This window comes from Salmo salar, chromosome 11, assembly GCF_965601325.2.
Source record: "Salmo salar chromosome 11, fSalSal1, whole genome shotgun sequence".
Classification (NCBI taxonomy): Eukaryota; Metazoa; Chordata; class Actinopteri; order Salmoniformes; family Salmonidae; genus Salmo; species Salmo salar.
In genome coordinates, this window is record NC_138301.1 from 35,165,441 (window position 1) to 35,184,756 (window position 19,316).

Genomic DNA, 19,316 nt, shown 5'->3' on the forward strand with positions numbered 1-19,316 from the left:
TAAAGCCTATGGTGGTAGAGTGAGGGGTGGCATTGGTGCTCTCACAGTCGATTCCCGTGGGTGGTAGAGTGAGGGGTGGCATTGGTGCTCTCACAGTCGATTCCCGTGTATCTCAGTTGGTAGAGCATGGCGCTTGCAACGCTAGTGTTGTGGGTTTGATTCCCACGGGGGACCGGTATGAAAAGGTATGCACTCACTACTGCTCTGGATAAGAGCGTCTGCTAAATTACTAAAATGACAAATGTACTATGGACAATACTACAGGCCTAGCTAGGCACATACGGACCATGCTAGAGGCCTAGCTACTGTAGGCACATACGGACCATGCTCGAGGCCTAGCTACTGTAGGCACATACGGACCATGCTCGAGGCCTAGCTACTGTGGGCACATACGGACCATGCTGGAGGCCTAGCTACTGTGGGCACATACGGACCATGCTCGAGGCCTAGCTACTGTGGGCACATACGGACCATGCTCGAGGCCTAGCTACTGTGGGCACATACGGGCCATGCTCGAGGCCTAGCTACTGTGGGCACATACGGGCCATGCTCGAGGCCCAGCTACTGTGGGCACATACGGACCATGCCGGAGGCCCAGCTGCTGTGGGCACATACGGACCATGCCGGAGGCCCAGCTGCTGTGGGCACATACGGACCATGCCGGAGGCCCAGCTGCTGTGGGCACATACGGACCATGCCGGAGGCCCAGCTGCTGTGGGCACATACGGACCATGCCGGAGGCCTAGCTAGGCAGATACGGACCATGCCGGAGGCGTAGCTGCCGTGGGCGCATACGGACCATACTGGAGGGCTATTCAAGTGGTAGCCAGGTTTTCAGTTTTAAGATTGTAGGGATGTGTAGTTAACTTGTCACTGATTTTATTTTTTTTATCTGAGTTTTGGAAAAAATGTATGTTTTTATGATTAACCATCCTAATGACAATTTATTTTGAGGTTCCAAGTGCATCTACTCTAATTTTGGATTTTTCTAACATCTGACAAACTTCCTTTGAACTTACTGGTTTGATTGCTAATATTAGCTTTATAACATTGAATCACTTGGGCCACGGTCATTAACACCATATTAGGAAGGAATAGGTTTCCATTTGAAATGCACAATGGTGTTTTCCTGCTTTTTAAATGGAGGTCAATGGAGAAAGATTTTTAAAACTGATTTGAATGGCTATTTTTACCAGGTAGGCACCAGCAACTTAAGTAAATAAATTACACATAAACAAGAATCACTTGCCTCCAACCAAATTAATTCGAATTTTGTGTAATTTCTTTACAAAAAAAGACAATTCGTTTTTTCTCTTCAAAGTAAAAATAAAATGATGTGCAGTTGTAAACCAAACAAATACATGTGTGCACAAAAAACGTATTTTAGAAGAAATAGTGAAGCGTGCAAAGCTGCCAATATATTTGACTGCATCTGTGTAACTATGAAGTGACATGTACTGACTTAAACCCTTATTCACACCACTCATCTGAGCCAAGCTGAGCCATGCTGGCCTGGTTACGCACCAACTATAGTTGCTGGAACTGTGCTGGAAAGGATCATGTGAAAAGAACATCACAATCTAAATATAATGATAATATTCCATTTAGCAGATTATTTTATCCAAGGTGACTTACAGTACAGTGAGTGCCTCCATTTCTTATGCTTGTGTGTGATACCTTTAGGAATTTAACCTACGACCTTGACATTGCTAGCGTCACTCTCTTACCAGCTGAACCACATATTATCAGAGCCAGCAAGGTCTAGTCGGAGCGCTTATGTGAAAAGGGTGTTAAATAAGCCTAGTGGCTCATAATAAGTCTATTTACAGTAGATCCCTTGGCCTTGCATAGGTTAGGAGTCGGGATGTTGAATGACCTTAGTATGGGGAGTCGTGACTACTACACCTGGGTTCAAACACTATTTGAAATCTTGCAAATACTTGTGGTGTTACCTCTAGTCTGCCTGGAGTGAGTGCCAGATGGACGGGGTTTTATTTATACATTTTTTATTTAATCTTTATTTAACTGGGCAAGTCAGTTAAGAACAAATTCTTATTTACAATGATGGCTTAGGAACAGTGCCTTGTGCCTTGTTTGGGGGCAGAACGACAGATCTTTACCTTATTAACTCGGGGATTCAATCTAGCAACCTTTCGGTTACTGGCCCAACGCTCTAACCACTAGGCTACCTGCCGCCCACGGTTTCCACTTTAAAACTGTTCTGTTGGTTCCTTTGCGCCAGACAAGCTCAACAAGCCCAGATACAGTATTTGATAGGATTTCAAACAGTATTTCAACCCAGGTCTGCTAAGTACCTCTCTCCCCTCATGCTAACTGAGTCAGAGCATTGTTTGAATAACTGCATGTTGTGTTGTGCTGACTAATTCCCCCACCCCTCCCACAGGATCTCAGTGTGCGGGACTCTTCAGCACCACTGTCCTGGGAGGCTCCTCTAGCGCCCCCAACCTGCAGGACTACGCGCGCACACACCGGAAAAAGTTCTCCTCAGGCAGCCTGTCCTATAAAGACGGTATGTGGCCAAGGTCCTGTTTTATAATTCCTCTAGCCTAGAGAGACACACAGTGGATGGGTATTGTTAGATCTGGGGTGGGCAACCCTGGTCCTGCACACCCTGTGGTTATCTAGGACCATGGTTGTGTAACCCTGCATTAGACTGCTGGCCACCAGACCTCCATACCATCCCTCACATTGCATAGTCACACACCAAGCAGGGCAGGTTTCTCTTCATGCTTGTAATGCACCTTGGTGCTTTTCACACTACTGAGATGAACCGTACTGAGCCAAACCAAGCTGAGCTGGCCTGGTCACATCCACCGTAGTTGCTGGAACCATGTGGTGAAGGAGAAATATGAAAATAAATGATCCAAGCCAGCACAGTTTGGGTCGGCACGATAGTGTGAAAATTGTATATTCTAGCCAGTATCCAAGTTGTTGTCTTGCCAAGACCACGATGTAGCCTGCATTGATACACGTAGAAACAGTGTGACACCCAGGTTAAGGAGCTTTGACATTTTTGGAATATGGAACATAAGTTTGTCAGTTGACGATGACATTTCTCCCTTAAAGACTGGCAAAGCACAAAGCCTGAAAAGATCAATTAGGGCCACAAGGTAGTAGCCACAGCTGAACATATTCCCTTAGAAACCCTGACCTAAACCAGATGTTACACCACTGTTGTGATCTCATATTTGTTGCATGGTTCATGTTTTGGTATTCATATCTGTTTAACATGGTCTTACAACTATTTACACGCAATAAGGCTAACATAGAACACTTATCTAACTCACTACTGTAGGTATCCTGCCTCCTTCAATATCAACCTGCTGGCACATAGTGCTGCAGTATAATTAGGAAAAATCTGTAAAGACTTCTTGTGAAATATCCGTAGTGCTTCCATATCAAGTGTCCAGTAGAAACTAGGCTAAATGTCAAAGCTGTATAAATTATCTTCAGTTGAATGGAGAACAAATAATCTGTAGACCTATTTATAATGTTGACTTGTAAGACATTCTAAATGGACTTGTAAGATTTATTTGTATATGTATATTTTCAAATTCTTTCTAGAACATTCCCATGGTTTCCTGATCAGAGTTGAAAGTATTTATGAGACTCGGTCAGCAGATGGCTCTGGAGCTCTAGTAGAAAGTCCCAGTAGTTGATTTAGTTGAAGTCCCATTCAATGATGAGCACAGTATGCCGTTGTCCATACTCTTACTTGGCCATGTTTGCTCTTACAATACGCACATATTTACATATTTGCGCTGATATCATGACACACACATATGAGTGATTAGGCCATTCTGTATTTGGATCTGTTTGAGCCTAAATGACAGTTTTGTTTTAGTTTTTTATGGAGAGAATGCCGTCATTCATTTCTGTCATTGACGGTCAAGAGATGCCATTTTGTGTTTACCTGTACATACCAACTTTACGTAGCGGTCAAGCTTTTGAATTGTTCATTGTCTTTTGTGTTCTCTAGACCAGCAGACATGGGATGACAAAGCTGTCTGTGGTTTGCTGTCCACATGGTGTCACTGTGATGTTGTCATAGCTGTTTTTCTATTGGGCTGCCATCTTCTCGGTTGTCTTGTTGCGTCTCACTCCGTGTCGAGTCACGCTCATCATGTCTGCTGTTCCATGAAGTCTATCATTCGCGTCCTTACTCTGGTTAGTGATCATGAAAAACATCTGAATCAGAGATCACTGTGATCTTTGGTGTTCTCATACATAGTCCCTTTTGAAGAACCTATATTGACATGATTTAGTGCTTGTGTGTGCATGCATGTGTCTGTGAAGCTGACCTCCTTCCAGCAAAATGGTGTTGAGCAGTACTTTGCTGCGGTCAGTCTTGATGCTTTGTTACTTCGAACAATACTCCAAGCTTTTGATATAGTTTGCCCAGCACCGTGGCAGACCTGGAGGGCTGATAACCTAATTCACAATGGAATGGGCAAGCTAAATCAAACGCACCATATCTCTCTCCTCCTGTATTTGGGATGCAACACATCTGAAGGGAGTGGTTGGAGTTGGGGGCGTGTATAGGCCTACATCATACGTACCGCTAAATGTCCCTAATCGTTGAGAAGTTGTCAAGATGGGAAATGGGTTTTTGTTTTCCTTTTTTGTCTTCCATCTCCTACATTTCCAGCCGTCTCATTTCCTCCTGTCATCATGAGAGATTTTCATCCAATGTGCCTGTAATTTGATCTTGAAATTGTCCGCACTTCTAACACACCTTGTACCTCGTCAATTATAGACCATCTAGCGTGTTCCTCCAAAAGATCCTGCCTGTCTGTCCCTCTTATGTACCTTTTTTTATCTTAACTCCTCTTGGAACCACAAACACTTCACATGGAGTTTTATTTTATTTACCTTTATTTATTAGTAACTTGTGTACTTTTCTGCAATGGCCCCTAAATGCGTACCACCTTTGACACTGTACCTAACGCCAGAAAAACTATTTTCAAGAAGAGTTAACACCCCTCCCACCAAGACATCCAGTGTACACACACACAAACCCTTTGCAGGTGCTCTGTGACCGATGGTAACACTAGTGACCTTTTTCTATTTCCTCAGAGTTGTTGTCTATGCCGGCAGTAAAGAGATTTTCTGTGTCGTTTGCAAAGCATCCGACTAATGGTACGTCTGCTTCTTTCCGGTATATTTCCACTTCTCCACCTCCGTTTGTCTTGCATGTCTTTGGAAATCTCTCTTTATTTGTACATTTCGGTTCTACTTCACGTGGCTGTTACTACCATGTTTCCCAACCCTCTGGGGTTTTCAGTTTTTCTTCTGTCTACCCATTCACTTTATCACTACCCCACATTCTTTGTGTGTGTGTGTACACATCTATTATTTATGTTGAAGATGTGTATTGAAACCATCTCTTGAAAACACCAACCAAAAACCCTCACCAACTCCTAACCCTTCCCCTGTTTCTTGTGACTTCAGTCCCCTCTATTCTCATTTAATATTCTTCATTGGCAACCTAAGCTACAACTTATAGCCTACACTTTTGAATAGGTGACTGGATGACTGAATAAACTGTTTTGCAGTCTAAATTGACTGGGACAGAACGATTGGCGGTTACTGCTAAACGGGGAAAGGGTTAACGTGTTTTTGTATTTTTTTTTGTACCCCGTATGGTTGTCATGATATGGATGAATCTGCATATGACCAATGTGTGTGTGCTTGTGAAATACCTAGCTCATTGTTTTCCAGGACCCTTTTCAGTACCTTGGGATTTTGAACACTTTCCTTGAGACACCGGTTATATTCACTGGGTAGTGGGCACCAACCAGGAGTAAAATGTTTTTAAACAGAAAACCAGAATTCAAATCACTCTTCCGTTTTATGAAAATATTTTACTCCTGGTTGAGGCCTACAAGCTATGTAGTGAAAGTATAAACTTGATCATTATATTGGAGGGGTTTAGACATTTTCTTTGCAACACTGTCAAGGAAGAACTGGTTTTCGAGAGAAATATTGGAAGCTCCTTTATCCAAAGTGTGCATACATTTTTGTGCGTGTGTCCCCAGAAAGAATCAAACCCACAATCCAAGCACCATGCTCTACCAACTAAGCCACACAGGCAACTACAACATAAAACAGACTGCTGTGTATCAACTGTATATTTCAGAGGGCCTATGTAGTGTATACTGCAGGGCTCTCCAACCCTGCTGTAGGTTTTTACTCCAACCCTAATATAGCACACCTGGAATTAAGGCTTTTATTTACAGTCTTGCCTTTGTTGCAGTCAGGAGGAACTCCATGTCCAATCACTAAATACCTGGAGACAATGATATTTAGATTGACACATGAAAAGAGTAGATTACCTGCTCTGAGTACACTTCACACTCTGGGGTCCAGTATTCTGGCTGTAGAATGGTTAGGTTGGTTAGGGACAGGTGTACTTGGCCACTGCCTGTGAGGTCTAGTATTCTGACTGTAGGGATGTTGGTTAGGGACAGGGACAGGTGTACTTGGGTATCTGCCACCGTTGGAGCCATCGCTGCTGGAGGGCAGAGCCACTTCTGGAGAATAGCAGGTTCTGGAGAAGACCACCTGTTCATTTGGACTCTGTATTATGAACTGCACTGCCTATGGGATCTCATGAATCAAAAGTTGAAATACTGTACATAGCTTGTCTGTTTAGGCCTACTAGGATACTCAGTCCAGTTAAATGAGAGATGGTCGCAATAATTTGTTGTATGGCTACTTCGGCAATATGAACCAATCACTGCCAGAAAAGGTGAGGAATATATTCTGCAATGGTTATGAGAATAAAATTAAAATACATTCCTATGTCCGATTTTCGCTCTTCTCACTAATGGAAAATGGCTGCCTCTTGTTATATTTTCCAGTTTTTTAGTAGTTTTTTGGATAAGAGCGTCATCATATCCTGTATTTGCACAAAATACTTGTCTGCTTGCTATACAATACGTCAACCACTAGAGAATGTGTGTATGCATGGCCCAAACAAAAATCGCTGAAGTTGGAGACCTTTATTTCCCTCACTAACTTTAAACATCAGCTACCTGAGCTGCTAACCGATCGCTGCAGCTGTACATAGTCCATCTGTAAATTGCCCACCCAATCTACCTACCTCATCCCCATACTGTTTTTATTTTATTTACTTTTCTGCTCTTTTTGCACACCAGTATCTCTACATGCACATCTTCATATGCTCATTTATCACTCCAGTGTTAATCTGCTAAATTGTAATTATTCGCTCCTATGGCCTATTTATTGCCTACCTCCTCATGCCTTTTGCACACACTGTATATAGACTTTCTTTTTTCTACTGTGTCATTGACTTGTTTATTGTGTTATTGGCTTGTTTATTCTTTACTCCATGTGTAACTCTGTGTTGTTGTCTGTGTCACATTGCTTTGCTTTATCTTGGCCAGGTCGCATTTGTAAATGAGAACTTGTTCTCAACTGGCCTACCTGGTTAAATAAAGGTGAAATAAAATGTTAAAAAGTTTGCGGGGAGGATAGGAAAACTGGCTCACGCATATTTCAGGGTATATTTTGTGTGTAGGTAACGTTTATAAATGAGGCCCCTAAATGTCATTTCAGTACATGAACACAGCACCTAATTGCTTTTATGGGATTTTTTACATTTTTATGACCGTCATTTCATTTTAAGCAACTTGAAGCATGTCAATTCACAACTGTGTGTGTATATATTGACTTTTGAATAGGGACACAGGATGATACGTCTGCTGTAGCTGTTCGCCCTCTGTGGTGGCCTGTCTCAGGTACAGTAACGAATGAGGCTCAGGTTTACATCCAACTGCAGCTTTACGCAACCTGTCAAACAGGATTGATTGTAGTGGCACGGCAAAAACGCTATGCACGCTGGACCGCTTTCGCGTAGTGTATTTTTATTGGCCACCGGATTGAGTGTTCTTTTCTCTCTAGGATTTGAATGTATTCACAATGACACAAACATATTTGACATATTTAAGCATGTGTAGCTCCATGTCTCAGCGTTTTCAACGTCTTCAGTTCTATCGCAAATGCTCCTATGTGGTCTCTCAACTTGAAACTAGTCAATGCTGTTAAAAAATGAAACGCATTAAATGCAATATTGACATTTCCTCTGTGGATTTTCATTGGATATGTATTTCTGTCTTCTAAACTTATGGATTGTATCCCAGAGCTTTTTCCGTAACCAAGATGAGATTGCAGTGGAGCCATGTGATACGCTATTCTGTCTTTTGGAGTTTGAGGCGTTTCTCTCTCAATGCTGGGGACAGTTGGATGGAGCAGATTTTGCTGAGGTCTTTGTGCAAACCTGTGGGATGATTGGGTTGGATGGGGTCCGCTGAATGTTGCTTGAAGATTTTTGCCGTTTATGGTAGCTGGTCCAGAGCATGGAGGAATGGGATGGTTGACAGGAGAAGGTTGGCTGTTAGAAATAGCAGTAACTTACTGTACCTCCAAGTCACCCCATCTCTGTCCACATAATGGGTGATACCTCTCCTCCCTCCCTCCTCCCAGTCACCCCTTTCTGCCCACACAATGGGTGATACCTCTCCCCCTCCTGCCAGTCACCCCCTTTCTGTCCACACAATGGGTGATACCTCTTCTTTGTCCTTCCTCCCATTACCTCTGCTGTGTCATTCCTCCACTCCCTCTCCTCATTTCACTCCCCCCCTTACTGTCCTTCTTTCCTCTCTTCCCCCTCTACTCTCTCTCTTCCTATTCCTCTCGCATCCTCCTCTGCCTCCCACCTCATCTATCCACCCCTCCCTGCTCTCCTCCCATCTCTCCTGCTCCCACCTCTCTGGCTCTCCTCCATCCTGCCCATCTTCTTCCCTCATCCTTTATGGTCATCCTCTGCCTCCCCTCCTCCTTCCATCTCCTCCTCCCCTGCTCCATCCGTCCTATCCTCTCTCCTCCTGTTCCTCCTTCCCCAGAGCCCTTGGAGGAGCATCACGTGGCCCAGCTGTTGAGGCGCTTCTCCACTGATGCCAACCTGTGCTGCCCTCTCTCTCTGGACGGGGCGCTGGCCCACCACCTCAACCAGTGCTCCTACCACCTCCGCCTCTTCCGTAACTGGCTCATCTCTGGCCAGGACTCCCTAGAGTACTTCTACGGTCAGACCCCCAGCCCCTCTTCAACCCCCTGCCCTCCTATGCCCTTTAAACCCTCTGCTGTACTGCTTGCAGATCTGAGGTTTCTTTGGTACTGGTGTGCTGCTAGTTACTGCCGCCGCAGTTGACTTTCGCCGCTTTGCCTTCGGTGGTTTGTTTGACGCATGCTTGCCTGCGACTTTTGGGAGAGCGGCTTGCCATTTGGTGTGGTTTGGCTTTTTCAGGTGTCTTGCATTAGTTATCTTAACTGAATCTTATTTCCTCCCTGCAGTTCAGTTCTCATTTCATCTTGCTTCTTTTTAGTACTAATGGTCTTAATTTGAGTGACTGTTGCCAACGTAGATCTTTTGAACCAGGAACTGGCTGCAGTTTGGAATGTAGCTTAGCTAGTGGATGGATGTTGTCAGATGCTGTTTGTCTGAAATGAAAAGCATTGTGTTGTATAAAACTGCGCAGCCTGTGACTAGATCACTTGTCTGAGATTAAACAACTACCTAGGTATTACTAGAAAACCAGAAATCATTGGTTTCTGGTTGAAATGACATTATAATTACATAATATCAACTAGTTTCTGGTTATAATGACATTAGTTCAACCAGTTTTGCCCACTAGGATGTTCCTGATACAACATACTCAAACCATGTGGCATTTCAATTTAGCATAGCAATAGCATCCCTGTCTGGTTGGTGTAGACTTTGTTTAATGCTTTTCTATTCAATAGAGTGAACTTGGTTGTAAACTGTTTTTCACGATTGATGTGAAATGTACACGGATTACAGTGAATGGATGGTCTATCGACTGGACTGATTTGTTGCTTTGTAGACCCCTTGGGCTGTGTGATCTGAAGTGTTCCGGTGCTTTACTGACTGTCAATAAGACCCGTTTCACACTACTGAGTCATGCTGAACTGTACTGCCCTGGTTACACATCCACCATAGTGGCTGAAAAAGACAGTGAAGAAAATATCCAAACCAGTACAGTTCGGGTCGGCGCAGTAGTGTGAAAGACAGCGTGCATGTCTGTCTTGCTTCCTGGATATGGTTTGAGTCGCTTGTCCACTAAAATGGATAAAAATGTGTTGTACAGTAGACAGAAAGCGTACCCAAACTCGCTTCAACCCAGCCTGAACAAACAAGGAATCGAGTGCTCGAATAAGGGACTGGAAAATCACCAAAAAAGCATTTCTTACCCCAGGACATGTCAACAGGTGACTATTTGTAACAATATATAAAAAGGAGCGCGCTGTGTCTGCATTGATCTGAGTATTTATTAACGGGACGTACGTCGGGTTTGGGCGCCTTCATCAGAGCCTTGGGTAGGAAACCCACCTATATAGCTGAGCCATGATTAATACTCACGTAGTGCCGGGCGATCGCATAACACAGTGCTTCTTTTTCTTTATTCTCCTGTTAGTGTCCTGGGGTAAGGGATGCTTTTTGTGTTGTACAGTCGTTTTGTGTGAGATTTGTCTTGTACAGTACCAGTCAAAAGTTTGAACACCTACTCATTCAAGGGTTTTTCTTTATTCTGCGGTCCAACTCATCCCAAACCATCTTAATTGTTTTGAGGTCGGGTGGTTGTGGAGGCCAGGTCATCTGATGCAGCACTCCATCACTCTCGTTCTTGGTTAAATAGCCCTTTCACAGCCCGGAGGTGTGTTTTGTGTCATTGTCCTGTTGAAAAACAAATTATAGTCCCACTAAGCGCAAACAAGATGGGATGGCCAGATGTGTCGCTGCAGAATGCTGTGGTAGCCATGCTGGTTAAGTGTGCCTTGAATTGTAAATAAATCACAGACAGTGTCACAAGTTTTGCACCATCACACCACCTCCTCCTCCATGCTTCACAGAGGGAGCCACACATGCAGAGATCATCTGTTCACCTACTCTGCTTCTCACAAAGACACGGCGGTTGGAACCAAATATCTCAGATTTGGACTCCTCAGACCAAAGGACAGATTTCCACCGGTCTAATGTCCATTGCTTGTGTTTCTTGGCCCAAGCAAGTCTCTTCTTATTGGTGTCCTTTATTAGTGGTTTCTTTGCAGCAATTTGACCATGAAGGCCTGATTCACACAGTCTCCTCTGAACAGTTGATGTTGAGATGTGTCTGTTATTGAACTCTGAAGCATTTATTTGGGCTACAATTTCTGAGCCTGGTAACTCTAATGAACTTATCCTCTGCAGCAGAAGTAACTCTGAGTCTTCCTTTCCTGTGGTGGTCTTCATGAGAGCCAGTTTCATCATAGCGCTTGATGGTTTTTTGCGACAGCACTTTCAAAGAAACTTTCAAAGTTCTTGACATTTTCCGCGTTGACTGACCTTCATGTCTTAAGGTAATGATGGACTGTCGTTTCTCTTTGCTTATTTGAGCTGTTCTTGCCGTAATATGGACTTGGTCTTTTACCAAATAGGGCTATCTTCTGTATACCGCTCCTACCTTGTCACAACACAATTGATTGGCTCAAATGCATTAAGAAGGAAAGAAATTCCACAAATTCACTTTTAACAAGGCAGACCTGTTAATTGAAATGCATTCCAGGTGACTACCTCATGAAGCGTGTGCATAGCTGTCATCAAGGTAAAGGGGTGGCTACTTTGAAGAATTTCAAATATTTTGATTTGTTTTAACACTTTATTTTGGTTGCTACATGATTCCATAGTTTTGATGTCTTCACTATTATTCTACAATGTAAAAAATAGAAACCCTGGAATGAGAAGGTGTCCAAATCTTTGACTCATACTGTATGTGGTTACATGAATCAGGCATGTCCTGTGTCTGCCTCCAGTATTGTTTGTGTGGAAACCAACCGTAGCAGAAATACACCATAGCAGAAATACACCGTAACATTAGGGCAGTGTTCACCTTCCACCTCTAGTTCCAGAGAGCTACCCAGGGTGCAGGCTTTGGTTCCAGCCCAGCACTAACAAACAAATGAATCTTTGTGATCAGCTGATGATAGTGCAGGGCTGGAACAAAGCACTCCACATCCAGAACTAGGATTGCCGGTGATGACTGCAGTAGGGTGAGTGACTGGCCTTGGGGACTGGGGAGGTGGTGTTGGCTGTAGTAGTGGTCCTGCCTGCTCCAGAGACCCCTCTAACCACCTCTCCTACCCCAGTCTGACTGAAGGGTGGTGGGGCTGCGGGCCTGGGTCTTTCCCCTCTCTGACTGCAGGCTTTGAAGGCTGCTCCATGGTGCCCTCCATCTACCCACTGGAGACGTTGCACAACTCGCTGTCCCTCAAGCAGGTGGATGAGTTCATCACCGCCGTGTGTGAGACTGGTGGAGATGCCCACTCCAGGACCACAAGAGGTAATGGACTGTTTTACACACACACACACACACACCACACACAGGAAAACCACATAGAAACGTCTTGACGTGACAGATACAGTGGGGCAAAAAAGTCTTTAGTCAGCCACCAATTGTGCAAGTTCTCCCACTTAAAAAGATGAGAGAGGCCTGCAATTTTCATCATAGGTACACGTCAACAATGACAGACAAAATGAGAAAAAAAATCCAGAAAATCACATTGTAGGATTTTTAATGAATTTATTTGCAAATTATGGTGGAAAATAAGTATTTGTTCACCTACAAACAAGCAAGATTTCTGGCTCTCACAGACCTGTAACTTCTTCTTTAAGAGGCTCCTCTGTCCTCCACTCGTTACTTGTATTAATGGCACCTGTTTGAACTTGTTATCAGTATAAAAGACACCTGTCCACAACCTCAGACAGTCACACTCCAAACTCCGCTATGGCCAAGACCAAAGAGCTGTCAAAGGACACCAGAAACAAAATTGTAGACCTGCACCAGGCTGGGAAGACTGAATCTGCAATAGGTAAGCAGCTTGGTTTGAAGAATTAACTGTGGGAGCAATTATTAGGAAATGGAAAACATACAAGACCACTGATAATCTCCCTCGATCTGGGGCTCCACGCAAGATCTCACCCCGTGGGGTCAAAATGATGACAAGAACGGTGAGCAAAAATCCCAGAAGCACACGGGGGGACCTAGTGAATGACCTGCAGAGAGCTGGGACCAAAGTAACAAAGCCTATCATCAGTAACACACTACGCCGCCAGGGACTCAAATCCTGCAGTGCCAGACGTGTCCCCCTGCTGAAGCCAGTACATGTCCAGGCCTGTCTGAAGTTTGCTAGAGAGCATTTGGATGATCCAGAATAGGATTGGTTGAATGTCATATGGTCAGATGAAACCAAAATATAACTTTTTGGTAAAAACTCAACTCGTTGTGTTTGGAGGACAAAGAATGCTGAGTTGCATCCAAAGAACACCATACCTACTGTGAAGCATGGTGGTGGAAACATCATGCTTTGGGGCTGTTTTTCTGCAAAGGGACCAGGACGACTGATCCGTGTAAAGGAAAGAATGAATGGGGCCATGTATCGTGAGATTTTGAGTGAAAACCTCCTTCCATCAGCAAGGGCATTGAAGATGAAACGTGGCTGGGTCTTTCAGCATGACAATGATCCCAAACACACCGCCCGGGCAACGAAGGAGTGGCTTCGTAAGAAGCATTTCAAGATCCTGGAGTGGCCTAGCCAGTCTTAAGATCTCAACCCCATAGAAAATCTTTGGAGGGAGTTGAAAGTCCGTGTTGCCCAGCGACAGCCCTAAAACATCACTGCTCTAGAGGAGATCTGCATGGAGGAATGGGCCAAAATACCAGCAACAGTGTGTGAAAACCTTGTGAAGACTTACAGAAAACGTTTGACCTGTGTCATTGCCAACAAAGGGTATATAACAAAGTATTGAGAAACTTTTGTTATTGACCAAATACTTATTTTCCACCATAATTTGCAAATAAATTCATTAAAAATCCTACAATGTGATTTTCTGGAATAGTTTTTCTCACTTTGTCTGTCATAGTTGAAGTGTACCTATGATGAAAATTACAGGCCTCTCTCATCTTTTTAAGTGGGAGAACTTGCACAATTGGTGGCTGACTAAATACTTTTTTGCCCCACTGTATAAGGTATCACTGATTAATGAAACACACACTGAATCACAGCCCTGTGTGAACCGCTCTCCTCACAGCCCTGTGTGAACCTCTCTCCTCACAGCTCTGTCGGCCATGTTTGACTCTCAGAACCAGCCGTCGGTGGACTCCTACATGCCTCAGAGAGTCCTCTCCTCCTCCGTATCCCCCCGACAGCGCTCTGACAGACCTCCCTGGTGTGAGTGTTCATTCTCTTTCATGTAATTCATTTACCTTTTAGTTTGACCGGTTAAGTTGTTTTTAGAGAAGGAGAAGGAGTTGCATTGGGGAGTATTAGAGAGTGTTGGTATCTAGCATCAAATGACTATCAGTAGGTCTTATTTGTGTGTGTGTGTGTGTGTGTGTACATGTCAAAAAGTGTTAGAAGTTGGAGTTGAAATTTCTCATTTTAAGGCTTACATGTAATTTCCTCCCACTGTATCCCTCGGCTCCACTGTCTTAGGGCTATTTAAAGTGATTTACTACTACAGTGGCCCACCACAGCCTGTGTTGACTAACTGGGTTTACAACCCTCTCCCACCGCTGTCTTCTATCATCTTCTGTAAACCACCTATTTCCTGATTTTCAGAGGTGTGCTCAAGGACAGAAATGTTCTGTGTTTTAATGGTGGTTTTGTTCTAAGTGAAATCCCCAGGTACCATTTTCCTTAGCGGTGGGTAGGTTTGGCTTTTTTATGTGCTAACTAGCTCACAGTTCTTTCCTCTTCGGTCATGTCTTTCCCTGCACTCAATTGTAACCTATTAGCCACAATTTCAATATGATTAACATTACCTTAGTAAAACATAATTTAATTGATAGATGACTGATTGCTTGGTACATTGATTAATTGATCATTTGTTTGGTCTCTGTCTCTGCAGACAGCAGCGGTCCGTCCAGTACGGTGTCCAGCGCTGGCCCCTCCTCCCCCACCACGGCAGACGCCTCCCCCCATTTTAGCTTCAGTGACAAGACCCCCTTCACCCCCCAGAACAGCGAGGAGATCCACTCCTGCCTTCACAACACAGGCCAGCAGGCCCCTACTGCTGGACCCCAAACCCCCAAACTCTCCAATCCCACCAGCCCCACGGAGGACCTGACCACCCCCTGCCAGACACCCCCAGAAGACAATCCTGAGGCCCCAGCCACCCCCAGCCACCTGCCCCTGAGTGGAAACTCTGAAACAAGGCAGGAGGAGCCAGGCGAGTCCCCTGCTTCAACTGAGGCCACTTGCGGTGAAGTTCCAGACGACAGCCCATTGAGCCCGTCTTCCCCACTGGCAGACCTCTCTCTGGGCCGTATGGATGAATATCTCCCCGGTTCTCTCCCGGTGCTCCTGGAGCTCAGAGAGAGCGGCAGTGAGGCAGGATCCAGCGCACAGACGCCCCAGTCCCCAGAGGGGCCTGACGAGTTCTTTGACACCCAGGAGACGGTGGAGATGTGGAGGGGCAGCACGGGGAGCCTCCCCCATCCTGGGAGGCCACTAGAGGTGGGAGCCCCTCACGCGTCAGAGCCCTAGGTGGGGTCTCAGAGAACCAGAGAAGGAGCCTAGGTCTTCTAAGAGGCTAGAAGGAGGTAAGGTAGAACGTCTAGGGGGCTGGAAGTAGGCTTCCAGGAAGCCCTTCAAAAACTCCTCGGCCAGTTCCATGTGGTGAACCCCCAGTGGGGCATCCTAGTGACCTAGTCTTAGACCAAGGCTTGTAACTTATGTCTGGTGAATAGTGGATCGGGCTGCTGCTTCTTAGTTCTCTACCCTGGTCGTGTTCATTAGGCACAAAAACTGAGGAAAAGGGACTGAAAAAGGGAGACGCTTCCTGGACTTGTCCATTAAAATACGAGCATTTTCTCTTTCCGTTACAAAACGTTTTAAAATGTTTTTCGTGGCATGCCATAATGAACACGACCCCAGTCTCTCTCCCACAGCTGTCTGTGAACCAGCCGTTGTAGGAGAACTCGGTATGATCATAGAACTACCACCTAGTACAGTACAACATCCTTATCATGACTGTCATGTATGGATGTTTTTGTCCCTGTGTCCGATAGAAAGCCACTTGTTCTGAAGTGAAGCTTTGATGTTGCTGGTGTAAACAGTTTATAATGGGTGACATCTTCTATCCACTGAACAGCCCTCAGTGTGCACCATTGTGGAGATCTCGCCAAATATAACTGAAACATTTAAATTTGACGGGTGGGCTCGCATATTGCATCATGTACATTGCTACATACATACCGTTTACTATAGCTAGAATTGCAGCATGTCCACCAACTCATGGACATTGTAAAAGGAGATGGTTTGAGAGACATCTCACTTCAAGTATTGTGAGTAATACGTTTATTTTTCCTGCTGGGAAATGTACATGTCAAAATGTGTGGATTATATGTATATTGTGTTGCAATGTAATTTAAACACAATTTCATCAAGTTCGGCTTCGGCAAACGCAAACAAAGCCGTTTTGAAATGCATTTTCAGTTGGCAACTTTATTGCAGTATATTGAAGTCATGGTCTTGTCACACATTGAAATGATAAATGCACCACATGACTGGTCTGTGATGTTTCATCAAACAGAAGATGTCACCCTGTGTGTTTCCCAAGTTGTCCTATTCTAGGCGATCCTCTCCCTGTGATGGTCTGTATCACCATTAAGGTCTGTTCACTTGATATGCGCCACAACTGTATTGCATCGAGCCAACAAGAGCCAAGCTAGGCTCTTATCAGCACGCTGAGCTCCGAGATAAAGTCTATTAAACTCTGATCTTGCGCTGCACCCGACCAAGCAGCGCTCAGCACCTTGTGCCAATCAAGTGAACGGGCCTTAGAAACTCCTGACCAGCAGCTGAGCTCTTTTCTTAGGGGTAAAGAAGAGCTCCACTACATGTATGGTGAGATTTATTATTGCCGTTTCCTCTTTTGAGATGAAATATACTCAAATCCTAGCCTGGTCCCACACTGCACAGATGTAGGCTCTTCATTTGAGCCAGTTTGCTACAGCAGGAAAATAATCCTACAGGAACTGGAAATGTGGATTATAATTAATGGACATTTTTGTAGGGGGTCATTTGATACATTTTTAAGTGGAAATTACAAACTTCAGAATCCTTTTTAAACATCAAATACACTACACAATTTACATTTCCTGCATTGCAGGAAAGTTCTCCTGCAACAGGGTGATCAAATGAAGATCTTACATCTGTGTGCTGTAGCTAGCTTTTCTATTGTTGTCAAGCCAATGAACGCAAACACAGAGGAGTTGGCTAAAGCACAAACGGACTGGAGCACCAGGCTACTATCCCTCTAGCCCAGGTTTGAAAACAGCCCCTTGTCACTTCCCCTAGCCCCTGAAGGACCTGCATAGGAGGGAGCAGTACTCCACTGACTGTAAAAATAACCCACATTTCATTCAATCACAACTTGTGCACTGCTTTTTTTGCCAAATTCCTTAAACCTCAACTACCACTTTAAGTAATCATATAGAAACCATATGACGAGAGAGATCTATATTTAACTTTGACTGACGCCTAGTGAGGTGATATTTTTAATGCAGAGCCATCAGATTTATTAACAGTTTTAACTTGTATCATAGCAACTGTATATTTTTGTAAAAGATCACCTCAAACACATTACTGTATTAAGCAATCTTTTTTTTGACTGAACAAAAGAGGTCGGGGTATTTTTGGATGGTTCTCTGTGGTTCCATTGCATTAAACCGTTTTTGTTGCAGGGCCTGTTCTGTGCGTGGACTGTTATCAGTGTGTGTGAGAGAGAGTAAATAAGATTCTGTATTTGACTATTGGAGTTGGTGCAGTCGTATCGTGATGTACTGTAGAGACGATTATTTCTGTCACCTAACACAATTTAATGTCAGTCAAAGAATAAACAACACTGCTGCTGCATAGAATCAACATTAACACTGTAATCTGTCATTGTTTCATTGGATATGTACAGATGTGTGTCAAAATCTACACAATGAAACTCTATCTGATTGTGTGTAATACCTTTGGTCTGTGTCTCCGGCCTACGTAGGGGTTAGTGTTGTCTGTTGTAAAGTGTTTGCAACATTTCATCTGCGCTTCAGGATGCTAAACTACACTGAAGTGCTGTGTCTGTTTGGTTTGGAAAGAGATTAACCCTTTTTGAGTCATCTTTTTGAAGGAGTTGGAAAGTGAGTAGATCAAATGAAATAGCTTAATGAAGAATACCCTGTTTAGCTGCTATGCACTTCTAAACTCTTCATGAAGGCTTTACGAATGAAAAATGCACTTACATGCTTTTGGAGCTCTCAGTGATTTCAGCCTTTTAACTTAAAAGATTCAGCTGAGAAAACGCACTCTGCTTTAATTTCTATGCTATTTGCTGTGTGGGGTAATCGACTCAATGGCTTCTACAAATGCAGCTTTATTTCTCTAAAGAATGTTCTGAATAAAATGTCCTGTGAAATTATATTTCTCCCACTGTGTGCTTCTATTGGATTTGACTTGTGAGTACATGGCTGTCTGAGGGATGACTGGCCTTTGTTCATATAACCATGCTTTTCCTGTTTTATATTTGTGAGCATCTGGACGGTACACAACGATTCCACAACAAAAAGACAGTATGGTGGATTGTACTTGCAGTACATGGCAACCCTTTACCAGCAGATAACAATATGGATTACTTTACATTGACAATATTTATGTCTAGATAACATGGCTCAAATCATATATTCATAAAAATGTAATCTAAATTGTGATTTGAGTTGGTATGTTGGCAGCGAGCAGTGGGTTATTGACTGATTGGGTCTACAGAGGTGTATCCTCACCCATTTTTACGTTGACAGTATTTCCCATCCCCATATAAGGTCAGTGACGTGAGCACTAGCATTTTGTTAATGTTGTCTTACAGCCCAGTAATCTCATTGGGGTAACAACTGCCAGATGCCTCGTGCAACAGGGGCCTGTTCAACGAAACAATGTTCAGATTAAAATGTGTTGTCTCATATACCATTGTCATGTATACTGAACAAAAATATAAACGCAACGTGTAAAGTGTTGGTCCCATTTTCATGAGCTGAAATGAAAACTAAAACCAGATAAAAAGTATGTAGAAGAAATAATGGAACAATTACATTTTTAAATACGATGGTCTTAGAGAACAAATGATCAGGGTTCATTTAAAATTTGCATTGAACTTGTTCCAATATTTGAGTCACTCA

General features: G+C 43.8%; 1 protein-coding gene across 10 annotated transcripts in view; it reads left to right on the plus strand.

Annotated features, from left to right (window-relative positions):
• Positions 1–18,565, plus strand: part of ppip5k1a (diphosphoinositol pentakisphosphate kinase 1a) — a 46,417-nt gene extending 27,852 nt beyond the window's left edge. For 4 of the 10 annotated variants that reach the window (XM_045689408.2, XM_045689404.2, XM_045689405.2 and 1 more), the window contains 7 exons: positions 2,405–2,530; positions 5,098–5,160; positions 7,728–7,784; positions 8,949–9,128; positions 12,303–12,440; positions 14,215–14,328; positions 15,008–18,565. In XM_045689408.2, coding sequence (XP_045545364.1) covers positions 2,405–2,530; positions 5,098–5,160; positions 7,728–7,784; positions 8,949–9,128; positions 12,303–12,440; positions 14,215–14,328; positions 15,008–15,645 — 1,316 coding nt within the window. In that variant the 3' untranslated portion in view covers positions 15,646–18,565. The remainder of the gene's footprint in view (positions 1–2,404; positions 2,531–5,097; positions 5,161–7,727; positions 7,785–8,948; positions 9,129–12,302; positions 12,441–14,214; positions 14,329–15,007) is intronic. The other 6 variants (XM_045689409.2, XM_045689410.2, XM_045689412.2 and 3 more) reach the window with 6 other exon arrangements.
• The last annotated feature ends 751 nt before the right edge of the window (positions 18,566–19,316 follow it).